This window comes from Trichechus manatus, unplaced genomic scaffold, assembly GCF_000243295.1.
Source record: "Trichechus manatus latirostris isolate Lorelei unplaced genomic scaffold, TriManLat1.0 scaffold00075, whole genome shotgun sequence".
Lineage (NCBI taxonomy): Eukaryota > Metazoa > Chordata > Mammalia > Sirenia > Trichechidae > Trichechus > Trichechus manatus.
In genome coordinates this window covers 10,021,818-10,035,466 of record NW_004444011.1, presented here as the reverse complement: position 1 = coordinate 10,035,466, position 13,649 = coordinate 10,021,818, and the positions used below count along the sequence as shown (strand labels likewise).

Sequence of the window (13,649 nt, the reverse complement as noted above, 5' to 3'; positions counted from 1 at the left end):
AATGGGAAACCCAAGGTCGAGAAGGGTAGAGGAGAGTGTTGACATGTCATAGGGCTGGCAACCAATGTTACAAAACAATATGTGTATTAATTGTTTAATGAGAAACTAATTTACTCTGTAAACCTTCATGTAAAGTACAATTAAAAAAAAATTCCTACCTAATTCAGAACACAAGTCAAATTTCTTATGATGGCATCCAAGGAATAAATGACTATCCACTTCACACCTCCCCAACTTCATCTTCCACCAGTGTACCTCTAGTTCACGTCTTCCAAATGCAAAGATCACTCATCTAATCCTCGAGCATTCCGGCCCATTTGTCTCAGGGCTTTTACACTTGCTTTTTCCTCTTCCTGGAATGTACTTCCCCCTGATATTTACTTGACTTCGTTCTTTACTTTTGTCTGTTCTCCACTCAAAAGTAGAGTCTCTTCCTTAGCCAGCATTTATTTTCTGCCTGCCCTGCATTATTTTTCTCCACAACACCTATCATCCTTGTAGTTTAATTTCTATTTTCTGTTTTCCCCCAGCTAATATCAGCTGTATGAGAACAGGGTTTTTGCCTGCTCACTGCCTTTCTTCCAGAAGCTAAAACAGTATCTGACACATGGTAGTACTCAATAAATAATTGTTTGTTGAATGGATGAGTGAATTGATGGAGGCATGTCAAATAATTTCTAAGTGTTTTTGTATACTCTTAATACTGTAGCTTATTATTATTTTTGCAAAAGTATTAAGTACTTCTTTGTACAATATGGAAACCCTGGTGGCCTACTGGTTAAGAGTTCAGCTGCTAACCAACAGGTCAACAGTTCGAATTCACCAGGTGCTCCTTGGAATCCCTATGGGGCAGTTCTACTCTGTCCTACAGGGTCACTATGAGTCGGAATCTGCTCGAAGGCAATGTGTTTGGTTTGGTTTTGGATATGTACAATATGATGGGGCCCTGGTGGCACAGTGGTTAAGAGTTTGGCTGCTAACCAAAAGGTCAGTAGTTTGAATTCATCAGCCACTCCTTGGAAACCCTATGAGCAGTTCCACTCTGTTCTATAGAGTCACTTTGAGTCAGAATCAACGGCAATGGGTTTTACGTAAAATATACTGTGTTATATATCAGCCAGCTTTTGTTGAAAGCCAAATCTCAGTGGCTTACAACACAAGTATTTATTTCTTTCTATCAAGTGTGTGGGTTGGTGTAGAACAATGACAGCAAAAATAAGTATTTCTTGTTCATGGCTCTGTATAAGTCTATGTAGCTCCAAGCTCTATAACTCTGTTCCATGTGTCCTGTTGCTCTGGAACCAAGGCTGAAGGACCTAGTCTCCATGTAGGACATTCTGTTGTTAAATCAGAGGGTGGGAAAAACAAAGCATACTTAAAGCTTCTATTGGGACATGGTGTGCATCATGCCTGCTCATGTTCCATTGGTCAGGGTAAGTTATGAGGTCAAGTTTAACAACAGAACAGGCAAGTATTCTCTACATGTAGGGAGCTTGACAGGGTTTATTGTTGTTAGCTACTATTAAGTCAGACTCCAACTCAGTGAGACCCCATGCACAACAGAATAAAATGCTGCCCATTCCTGTACCATCCCCATTATTGGTTATGAATCAGACCACTGTGATTGATAGGGTTTTCACTGGATGATTTTCAGAAGTAGAAATTCCTCCTAGTCCATCTTAGTCTGGAAGTGCCACTTAAACCTGTTCAATATCATAGCAACATATACACCTCCACTGAGGGATGGGTGGTGACTGCACATGAGGTGTCTTGGTCAGGAATCGATTCTGGTGTCTGTCTTAGTTATCTAGTGCTGCTACAACAGAAATGCCACAAGCAGAAGGCTTTCAGAAACAGAAGATCCTTGTCATCAATCTTCCCCTGGTCTAGAAGCTTCTCTGTTCAGAGACCTCAGGTCCAAAGGATGCTTTCTACTCCCAGCACCTCTTTCTTGGTGGCATGATGTCCCGCTCTCTCTGCTGGCTTCTCTTCCCTTTTATCTCTTGTAAGATAAGTGGTGATGCAGACCACACCCTAGAGAAACTCCTTTTACCTAGGATCAGGGCTGTGACCTGGGTAAGGGTGTTGCATCCCTAATCCTCTTTAACATAACATAATATTGCCTCATTAACCACAGGCATAGATTAGGATTTACAACACATAGGACAATCACATCAGGTCACAAAATGATGGACAGCCAGATAATACTGGAAATCATGGCCTAGCCAAGTTGACACACGTTTTTGGGGGACACAATTTAATCCATAGCAGCATCCTGCATGGAAGGTGAGAATTCTACCACTGAGCCATCATGACCCCACCTGACAAGGGTAAACCCAAAAACACAAACCCGTTGCCATTGAGTTGATTCAGCTCATTGCAACCCTATAGAACTGCCCCATAGGGTCTCCAAGGAACAGCTGGTGGTTTTGAACTGCTGACTTTTTGGTTAGCAGCCAAGCTCTTAACCACTTCATCACCAGTGCTCCTGATAAGCGTAGGGAATCTATAAAACTGTTACAGGAGATGGAGTTGATAAATGGGCTTTAATAATACAGTCTACCACTATGTGTATTATCTATGTATTATCTCTCATAATCCTATAACTCTCTAAGAGTCTAGAAAAATGTCTGGTCCATTGTAGGAGCATACACGTTGAATGCTGAATAACACAGATGCTTTTTTTATCCCAGTATTATGGAGGAATGTGAGAGAGAGATAAGCAGCTATAAAGTGGTATATCACAATGTCTGGTTTTGGAGACCATAATGTTAACCACCATTATTACACTGCTCATCAGATATACCAACCCTTCCAGGAAGAGGCTATCATTCCATTTTACAGATGTTAGAAATTAAACTCAAAGAGGATAAGTGACCAGACTGAGAATACAAAATTAAGGGCAGGAATGAGATTTTAACCTAAGCTGATCTGATTTCAGTGCCCACGGTTATTTCACATAAAGCCTCCCAGTCTAAGCTCAGGAAGAACCACTGTGACCCCAGAGGCACAGGAGAACAGAAGAGAACAAAGAAAGCACACACAAGTCAGCACTGATACTGTTGCTGCTCTAGTTATCCTGTTAAATGCATTTTGTGGCTGATGTTTCCAACATAGTGGGAGAGGAGCTGCCAGAGGCCTACGCAGAGATGTGAAATATCAGTTACAGATCGTTAATCCCTGTTTTCTGGTTCCAGTTTTGGAAGAAAAACATGGAACTTTAAAAACTGCCTCAATTGTGTGGTTTTTGTGTTGGCTTCATAACAAAAGAAACATTGGGTTGAAACTGTAAAGCCTGTTGAAGTCTTAGGTTTTATAAAGAATTTCAGGTAACTTTGCCATAAGATGAAAATAAAAATAAATATCAGGGCCCTTTAAAATATTTCTATGAATGTATATCAATCCATTTTTTTTTTTTTTGGCATATATTAGCTGAGGTGGGATTGGTGCAAGTATGTTCTCTTATAGGTATTGCTTTGCTTTCCGTATTAGCTGGTTATTTATCTACAGCCTTTCTCCCTGGGCCAATAAGACAAACACATAAAAACTAACAAACTCACACAACCAAACCCCTCCAAGTGTAGTTTCATGCATTGCCTATCATGTAGAAATTGTTCATTTACCTGTAACTTTAATTTTTTCAAAAAACAACTGAAAAGGAGTAGATTATTTCTTTTTTTAACTAGTATCTCAAAATCAACCTATCTCTGCCAGTGCCTTCCTTATTCATTTTAATGACATCAATATTCTCTAGTAACCTGTTGTTGTTAGGTGCCTTCAAGTTGGTTCTGACTCGTAGCAAACCTATGTATAACAGAACGAAACACTGCCTGCTCCTACACCATCCTTACAATCGTTGTTATGCTTCAGCCCATTGTCGCAGCCACTGTGTCAACGCATCTGGTTGAGGGTCTTCCTCTTTTTCCCTAACCCTCTACTTTACCAAGCATGATGTCCTTCTCCAGGGACGGATTCCTCCTGACAACATGTCCAAAGTACGTGAGACGTAGTCTTGCTATCTTTGCTTCTAGGGAGCATTCTGGCTGTACTTCTTCTAAGGCAGATTTGTTTGATCTTTTGGCAGACCATGGTATAACCTAGACTTGAAATTCCATAGTCATCTTTGACATTACTCTTAACTTTTCCCAGTTACAGAACTCTGAATATTTCCCACATTTGTTCTGTTTTTCCTATTACTTTTGCCATGACCTTGGTTTAAGATCGTTTTGACATGAATTGAAAGATTTAAAAGCTTTTTAACTGCAAATATTTAATTTTTTTCCCAACAAACTTTTTGCCATAAACTTAGTTTCTTTTTATTGTGTTCTAGAACATCATCATTTGCTCTTCCAGAGCTATTCTATCTCATTTCCTGTCTTCTAATATTTTCTAATTTAATTTTCAAAATCCATTCTCAACTATGTATTATACCTCCTTTGCTTCAATACTTTGACAGTATAATTTTTTATCTTAAGTCTAATCCAGGAGGATGCTATAGGAGCAACTATTCATGCAAACTTAAGTACAGTTCCAGGGAAAGTAGGAAACCTTAACTGTGCAATAAAACCCTGTATTTCTCTGCATCAGTGTATGATAATTTTGCCCATTCCCAGAGTGGAGAATGCTAGGCAATGATCACAAAGTTAGAAAGCTACTTGAGCTGAAACCATATAGCTTCAGACTTTTAAAGTGGATTACTTTAATAAGAACTGCCTGCAGAAATTCAAATTTAAAATAAGTATCCCAAAGAAAGTATTTACTTTGCATTATTTCTTAGATCCTCCACCAGCGAATCAAGAAGTACATTCCCTTCAGCAAAACACATACCAACATCAAAAATCAAAAGAAGAATTCTATTGCTTAGAACACAGCTTATTGGTAAGATCAAAAAATAAAAAGGAAGGACTAATGGACCACAACTACCGCAACCTCCACCAGACTGAACCCAGAACAACTAGATGGTGTCTGGTTACCAACTGCTCTGGCAGGGATCACAATAGAGCGTCCCGGACAGAATGGGAGAAAAATGTAGAACAAAATTCAAATTTACAAAAAAAAAAAAAAAGAAACCAAGACCAGTCTTGCTGGTCTGACAGAGACTGGAGAAACCCCAAGAGTATGGTCCCCGGATACACTTTCAACTCAGTACTGAAGTCACTCCTGAGGTTCACCCCTCAGCCAAAGCTTAGACAGGTCTATAGGGCCATCAATAATACACATGAGGGATGTGCTTTATAGTTCAATCATGTATACAAGACGAATGGGCACACCAGCCCAAAAGCAAAGACAAGAAGGCAGGAAGGGACAGGAAAAATGGATGAACGGAAACAGGGAACCCGAGGTGGGGAAGGGGAGAGTATTGACTCATCACAGGGCTGGCAACCAATGTCAGCAAAGAATTTGTGTATTAACTGTTTAATGAGAAACTAATTTGCTCTGTAAACTTTCACCTACATCGTAATTTAAAAAAAACTAAAAAGGAATTTTTTTCTTAGAACAGAGCTTATTGGTGAGATAGCTGGGTTATTTGGAATGAAGCAGTGACTACATGGTATCACAGCATACTGTTTGAAAATTGAAAACAAATGCTATTCACTTCTCATCCACTTTTAAAATTTCAGAATTCAGCATACATGTTAGAATTATTAGTTATTAGAATAATTAATTATTAGAATTGTTGGAATTCATGTGTTTAAGGTGTCAGTGGTTTATTTTTTCTCAAGACAGTTGTTACTAAGGTAGAGGCACATCTGATGGTGCCTTAAAATTTGGAAAATGGTAGTACTTATAGAATCGAATCAACAGCAACAGGTTTTGGTTCGATTTTTTTAATAGAATGACTAATAACAATTTTGATGATTTCTTTTCCCTCACTAAATGTCTTTTGTCATTGTTGTTAAACTGAGGGGAGTTGATTGAATATTTTGGCATTCCAACAAAAAGGAAGACAGAAGAATTGATATAATCAAACTGTGGTGTTGACGAAGTATAATGACTATACCGTGGACTGCCAGAAGAATGAAAAGATCAGTCTTAGAAGAAATACAACTAGAAAGTTCCTTAGAAGTGAGGATGGTGAGACACATTATCCGGAAAGACCGATCACTAGAAAAGAACATCAAGTTTGGTAAAATAGAGGGTCAGCAAAAAATGAGAGAAACCCTCCATGAGATGGATTGACACAATAGCCTCAACAATGGATTCAAATACACCAAGAATCATGAAGATGGTACAGGACCAGGCAACATTTCATTCTGTTATGCATAATAAGGTCGCTATGAGTCAGAGCTGACTCTATGGCAGCTAACGGCAACTTCATTAGCCTTAATGGATCACTAGCTTTATTCCTAAATGCTTGCTTATTCAGGTTTCTATTCTTTCTGCAAAGATTAATGTTTGTTTCAGGGTGAATAAAAAGGCAGGGGGAAAAATATGAGTACTGTTGTGATGACTTTTAATGTATCACTTGTAGCTTTTCACCTTGTAATACAAAGCAGCATGGTTTATCCATTATGCTTGTCTCAGAATAATACAATACATAAATGCACTTTGTTTTGACATTCTTCTTCCCTCTACATTTTTTCTAAAGGAAGTACAGTCTCTGAAGAATGTACCAGATTATTGGAAATATATATGGTTTAATATAAGAGATCAAAGCAAAAATCAGAAATTTGAGACTCAGTGCCTGCATTCTTAAATAGCTTCTTTGGTATACTCTTATGAAATGATTTACACCTACTCTTCACTTATTGACTATCTCATTATCCAAATACTTCACATTTTTGACAATAGTAAAAAGTCTACTATCCAGCTATTTTGCGCATTAACGACATTATGTCTGGCATTATTGAATGCCGAGGTGTGAAGCGAGAGTAACACTGGCTGTGATAGTTAAGGTTTGTGTCAACTTGGTTCGATCACGATTCTCAGTGGTTTGGCAGTTATGTAACGATGTAATTTGGCAGTTATATAATGATGTAGTCATTCTCCATTTTGTGATCTGATGTGGTCATCCTCCATTTTTGCATAATGCTGATTTTCACATAATGACCTCGTCTTTGGAACTTAACCATGTTAATAAGTGAGGAATGGGTGTAGTATATGTGTAGAAAAACATAAATCAGCCAAAATCTATGCTTAATCCAGCATAGCATTGTTTTATTTTGTTCTTTATGATAAAAAGAAACTGAAAGTAAAATTAGACAAATAGCTAACTTAACCTGTTTTTAATTAAAAAAATTGAATGTTATTATTTTTTGTTGAGGGAAATGATAAATACTAAAAATAGAGAAGGCTATTAAAATACATTTTAGCTTGAAAATTGTCCAACTGCTGCTGCAGTCTGTTTATTGTAACTTTCAAATATAGTAGAATGTCTGTAAAGATGGAAAATATCTTGTGATACCTAAAAAATTCCACTGAACCATTGTTTTGAAGCAAAACTATTTCAAAATAGTTGACTGCTGTTAGAGACAGAAGCCCACACCACATAGTATACTGGCAAACACCTGGATCACGGTTGTTATTAACCATACCCAAAGAATAGCTATATTTTAGTAAAACTTACTCTTCCTAGAAAGTAGTTCTAACACAAGCAGTTCAATATGATCATGCTAAATATAGTTGTTTTAGCTTAAGGGTATAACTCTTAGTTATTGGATTAAATACAATAAGAAAAATATATACTTTCTTCCTGGAGCTATAGATATTTAAATTTTTTCAATTTTCTGATGAATGAACCCCAAGCTTACATTTAAATTTTTAAATTAAATATATTTTTTAAAGTCAGAAATCATAGAACAAACAGATTTGCATTGTTACCTGGAGACAGACAAAGACCAACTATGCATATTAGTCAAGTAATCCATGTAGTTATAATATGTATACAATTGGTAATAATTTTTCAAGGACTAGGATGTTAAACTGTTGATTTTATTTGATTAATTATAAGTACAGGAATGGCTGTAGGGAGAAAGGCCAGTAAAAAGCAAGTTAGATAATCTGTGCTCTCTGAAGGATTATACTAGTGCAACATGCAGTTTATCATATATGTTATAAGAAATTTACAGAGTGAGGCATTAGAGCACTGTGTCCATCTGGAGCCTGAGCCATCTACTTAGGGAATCTTCCACATGACAAGTATGCTGGTGGATCTGGTCTCCCTGTGGTTTAGGGATGTGTGACGAGATCAGATCAAGCCTGACTCAGTTTTGCTTCTTAGTGAGTGCAAACTTCAGTCATTTGCATTTCCCCTTTGCCATTTTTGTTTAAAGAAACTTAAGTTTGTCATTGCCACCAACTTTAGTCCTCTTTTAAGCAATTATAGGCAAACAGTTATGGGCTTACAGTGCTAGATACATTCTACTATTAAAATTATTTTAAAAAATCATATTAAAAACTAAATTTTACCCATATACTACATATATTCATTTCTATTATCATCTGTGTTAAGAGCATAATACTTTAGGAAATATTGCTATAAGTCATTGCAAAGTAAAGTAAGTTGACTTCATGTTTCTTAGATAAAAATCTAAAACAACCTATGAGGGCAGAAGAGGGTCAGGAATCTTGCAATCCTTGGCAACCCTCAGTCCCCAAACAATGTCTTGGCCAAACCACGTTTTTGGGCTCTTTTTCACTTTTGCACAGCAGACACACAGTTGCAATTCCTTCTTCTCGGTAACAGTACCATTCTGAAGTTTGGCTCGAGAGTAAGAAACACTTTTCTCAATTTGCTCTTTTGGTGCTCTCAAATACAAACACGTAGGGCTTATTTGAGTTTTACTCGTTTCTGCGGAATAATAAAGAGTAATGTAAAAGGCCAAAGAATTACAGAATCTGACCATTTCTTTTTTAAAGTGATGGTCCTCATGTAATAGGTGATATTTATCCTGAATCCTTTCTGAGATAGAAAGTTAGTTGTCTCTGATTTATAAGTATGGACTCATCAACCCCCTTTTTCTAAGACATCCAACTCATATCAATGATATCCTCATAAAGAAGACTGTTTCCTAATTTAAGTTGAAATCAGCCCTAAAGATGCAGTTAAGACTGCTGGCTTTAATAATGTAGAAGATCAAAACCAAACCTGTTGCTGTCAAGTTGATTCCGACTCATAGTAATCCTACAGGACAGTGTAGACCTGCCCCACAAGGTTTCCAAGGAGTGGCTGGTAAATTCAGACTGCTGACCCTTTGGTTAGCAGCCTGAGCTCTTAACCACCAGATGACCTGAAACTGTAACACTACATACACCTAGAAATGTCAAATATAACATGCATTCATTTAAATGTCAAACTGATCTTAAAGAAGAGAAATCCCCAGGTGATAGAAACAAAGAGGCTATAGAAAAATAAAACAAAGTATAATGTAACTATTAGAGAGTAAATAAATATGGAGTAAAGGAGAGGGGGAGAAAAGAGAAGAGGAAGTCCAGAAGTGGTATACTGGACCCAAGTATAAGAAGTCCCAACAGAAACAATTCAAAATTAATTTAGAAGAACTTTTCTACAAACCAGAAGACAAAGGATTCTCACAGAAAAATCAAGCCCAGCTCACAATAAAGATAATTATAAAACACACATAGAAAATTATCCATCATATATGTGAATCAGCAGACACCACAACTATTACAATTAAAACCTCAAAAATTAGAATAAAATTCTGAAAAAATAAAAGTAAAATGAATGTTAAAAATTATGGCAGCCATCCTTCAAAATATTCCTCAAAGATCCCCTGTTCCTGGTGTTTGAGCCCTGTGTGCCAATCCCTGCCACACTGTAATCAGTAGGATATTGTGGCAATGAGTGTGTGATTTCTAAAGCTAGATTACTTCTATTCTTCTCTTGGATCACTCTGTCATGTCAAAAAGACACTCAAGCAGCTCTATGTAGAATGTCTAGGAACTGAGGCCTCCAGCCAACACCAGCACTAACTTGCCAGGCATGCGAGTGCAACATTTTGGAAACAGATTTTCCAACCTAAGTCAAGCCTTCCGATGACTGCCTCCTTGGCTGACATCTTGACCACAATCCTATGAGACTCTGAACCAGAACCACCAAGTTAAGCCTCTTTTGAATACCAGACTCTGGAAACTGTATGAAATAATAAGTGTTCATTATTTGAAAATGTTAAGGTTCAGTAATTTGTTATGCAACAATATAAAACTCATACAAAAGTTATTGAAAATATTAAAGATCTATCCCATGTTCTAAGAAAATAGCATAGAATTGTTTAAAAAAATAGCAGGCAAAATGGGAAATAAGGTCAAATTGGCCTTCTAGAAATTAGGAACAAAATGAACAAAATTAAAAACTGATAGAACTAAATAGCAAAAAGACAACATCAATAATGCAATTAATAAACTGGTAATAGCTATGAGGAAATTTCAGAGTACAGCATTTAGAAACAGAGAAGAAAAATGGGAGAGGTAGATTTACTTGGAGGATAGATTATGAAAGCTGATGGAGTTCCAGAAAGGGAAAAAAAGAAGAATGGGTTAGAGGCAGTTTTCAAAGGTATACTGGCTGTGAATTAATGTAAGATACAGATTTAAGAACCTAGTGAACTCTAATACAGAATATTATAAGAAGAAAGCCACATGTAGAGTCTCTGAAATGAATTAGAAAAACAACAAAGACAAAGCAAGATATGTTAAAAACTGCCAGAGATGAAAAAAGAACCACAATTAGACTGAGAGCTGACTTTTCCACAGCAAATAGAAGCAAGAAAACAATAGAATATTATCTTTTTTTTAATCACTTTTTTTTTTATTGTACTTTGGATGAAGGTTTATAGAACAAATAGTTCCTCATTAAACAGTAGTACACATATTGTATTATGATATTGGTTAACAACCCCACGACATGTCAACCCTCTCCCTTCTTGACCTTTTTATTTTTATTTTTTGTGAAAATATACATAGCCAGACACACCATTTCAAAAATTTGTACATGCACCATTCAGTAACATTGACTAGGCTCTCCCAGTTGTGCTGCTATTCTCACTTTAGATGAAGGTTTACAGAACAAAATAGTTTCTCATTAAACAGTTAGTACCTATGTTGCCCTATGACAATGGTTAACAACTCCACTACATGTCATCACTGTCCTTACTCAACCTTGGGTTCCCTATCACCAGCTTTCCTGTCCCCTTCTGCCTTCTAATCCTCGTCCCTGGACTGCTGTGCCTCATTAGTCCCATTTTGTTTTTTGGAGCTGTCCAATCCCTGGCTGGACAGTGAACCTTGGAAGTGACTTCACCACTGAGCTAAAAGTGTGTCTGGAGGCCATAGTCTCGGGGTTTCTCCAGTCTCTTTTAGGCCAGTAAATCAGGTCTTTTTTGTGTGTGTTAGAATTTTGTTCTACATCCTTCTCCGGCTCTGTCCAGAACCCTCTGTTGTGATCTCAGTCAGAGCAGTCAGTGGTGTTAGCCGGGCACCATCTAGCTGTACTGGACTCAGTCAGGTAGAGGCCTTGGTAGCTGTGGTCCATTAGTCCTTTGGACTAATCTTTTCCTTGTATCCTGTTCTCTTCATTCTCCCTTGCTCCCGAAGGGGTGAGACCAGTGGAGTATCTTAGATGGCTGCTCACAGGCTTTTAAGACCTCAGATGCTACTCACCAAGGTAGAAAGTAGAACATTGTCTTTATAAACTATGTTATGCCAATTGAGCTAGATGGTCCCCACAGCCCTCCACCCAGCAATTCAGTCCCTCAGGGAGTTTGGATGTGTCTATGGAGCTTCCATGGCCTTTCGTTGTGCTAGTTGTGCTGGTTTCCCCAGTATTGTGTACTGTCTCACCCTTCACCAAAGATACCACTTATCTATTGCCTATTTAGTATTTCACCCCCACCCCTTGTAACCAACAAAGATTGTTACTTTTTGTGTGTAAACTTTTTCATATGTTATTACAATAGAGGTCTCATACAATATTTGTCTTTTTGTGATTGACTTATTTCACTCAGCATAATGTCCTCCAGTTTCATCCATGTTATGAGATGCTTCACAGATTCATCATTGTTCTTTCTCGTTGCATAGTACTCCATTGTGTGTATGTACCAGAATTTGTTTATCCATTCATCTGTTGATGAGCACCTAGGTTGTTTCCATCTTTTTGCTATTGTGAACAATGCTGCCATGAACACAGGGGTGCATGTGCCTATTCAAGTGACGACTCTTATTTCTCTAGGATATATTCCTAGCAGTGGGATTGCTGGATCATATGGTATGTCTATTTCTAGCTTTCTAAGGAAGTGCCATATCATTTTCCAAAATGGTTGTATCATTTTGCATTCCCACCAACAGTGTATAAGAGTTCTGATCTCCCTGCAGCCCCTCCAACATTTGTTACTTCCAGTGTTTTTGATTCGTGCCAGTAATTCCGGGCTGAGATGGTATCTAATTGTGGTTTTAATTTGCATTTCTCTAATGGCTAGTGATCGTGAGCATTTCCTCAGGTGTCTGTTGGCCGCTTGAATGTCTTCTTTGGTGAAGTGTCTGTTCATTTCCTTTGCCCATTTTTTAATAAGATTATGTCTTTTTGTTGTACAGGTGTTGGATTTTCTTGTAGATTATGGAGATTAGACCTTTGTCTGACTTGTACTGTCCAAAAATTTTTTCCCAGTCTGTAGGTTCTCCTTTTATTCTTTTGGTGAAGTCTTTTGAAAAGCGTAGGTGATTGATTTTTAGAAGATCCCAGTTATCTAGATTATGTGGTTTGTGTGTTGATGGTTATGGTTTGTATCCTGTTAATGCCGTGTATCAGGGCCTGTAGCATTGGTACTATTTTTTATTCTATGAACTTTATAGTTTTTGGCTTTGTATTTAGGTCTTTGATCCATTTTGAATTAGTTTTTGTATATCATGTGAGGTAAGGGTCCTGTTTCATCTTTTTGCAGATGGATATCCAGTTTTGCCAGCACCATTTGTAAAAAGACTGTCTTTTCTCCAGCTGATGGACTTTGGGCCCTTGTTGAAGATCAGGTGACCGTAGGTGGATGGATTTACATCTGGGTTGTCAATTCTGTTCCATTGGTCAAGGTGTCTGTCATTGTACCAGTACCAGGCTGTTTTGACTACTGGAGCTGTATAGTAGGTTCTGAGATCAGGTAGTGATCTTTATTCTTCTTCTTCAGTAGTGCTTTACTTACTCGCTGCTTCTTCCCTTTCCATATAAAGTTAATGATTAGTTTTTCCATCTCTTTGAAGAATGTTGTGGGTATTTGGATCAGGATTGCATTGTATTTGTAAATCGCTTTGGGTCAAACTGTCATTTTCACAATGTGAGTCTACCTATCCAGGATCATGGTATGTTTTTCCATTTATGTAGATCCCTTTGGGTTTCTTACAGTAGTGTTTTGTAGTTTTTTTTGTACAGGTCTTTTACCACCCTGGTCAGATTTATTCCTAAGTATTGTTTTCCTGATTTCCTTTTCATCATTCTCTTTATTGGTGTATAGGAATGCAGCTGATTTTTGTATGTTTCTCTTGTATCCTGCTAGTCTGCTGAATCTTTCTATTAGTTCAGTAGATTTTTCTTGGAGTATTTAGGGTTTTCTATGTATAGTATCATATCATCCACAAACAGGGACAGTTTAACTTCTTCTTTACCAGTTTGGATGCCCTTTATTTCTTTTTCTTGCCTTATTGCT

The 13,649-nt window shown here is 37.4% G+C and overlaps 1 protein-coding gene across 1 annotated transcript in view; it reads left to right on the top strand.

Annotated features, from left to right (window-relative positions):
* The window catches only part of MALRD1 (MAM and LDL receptor class A domain containing 1), a 964,362-nt gene that overhangs the window by 299,753 nt on the left and 650,960 nt on the right, over positions 1-13,649 (top strand). Inside the window, 1 exon segment of the mRNA XM_012556720.1 lies at positions 12,668-12,728. Coding sequence (XP_012412174.1) covers positions 12,668-12,728 — 61 coding nt within the window.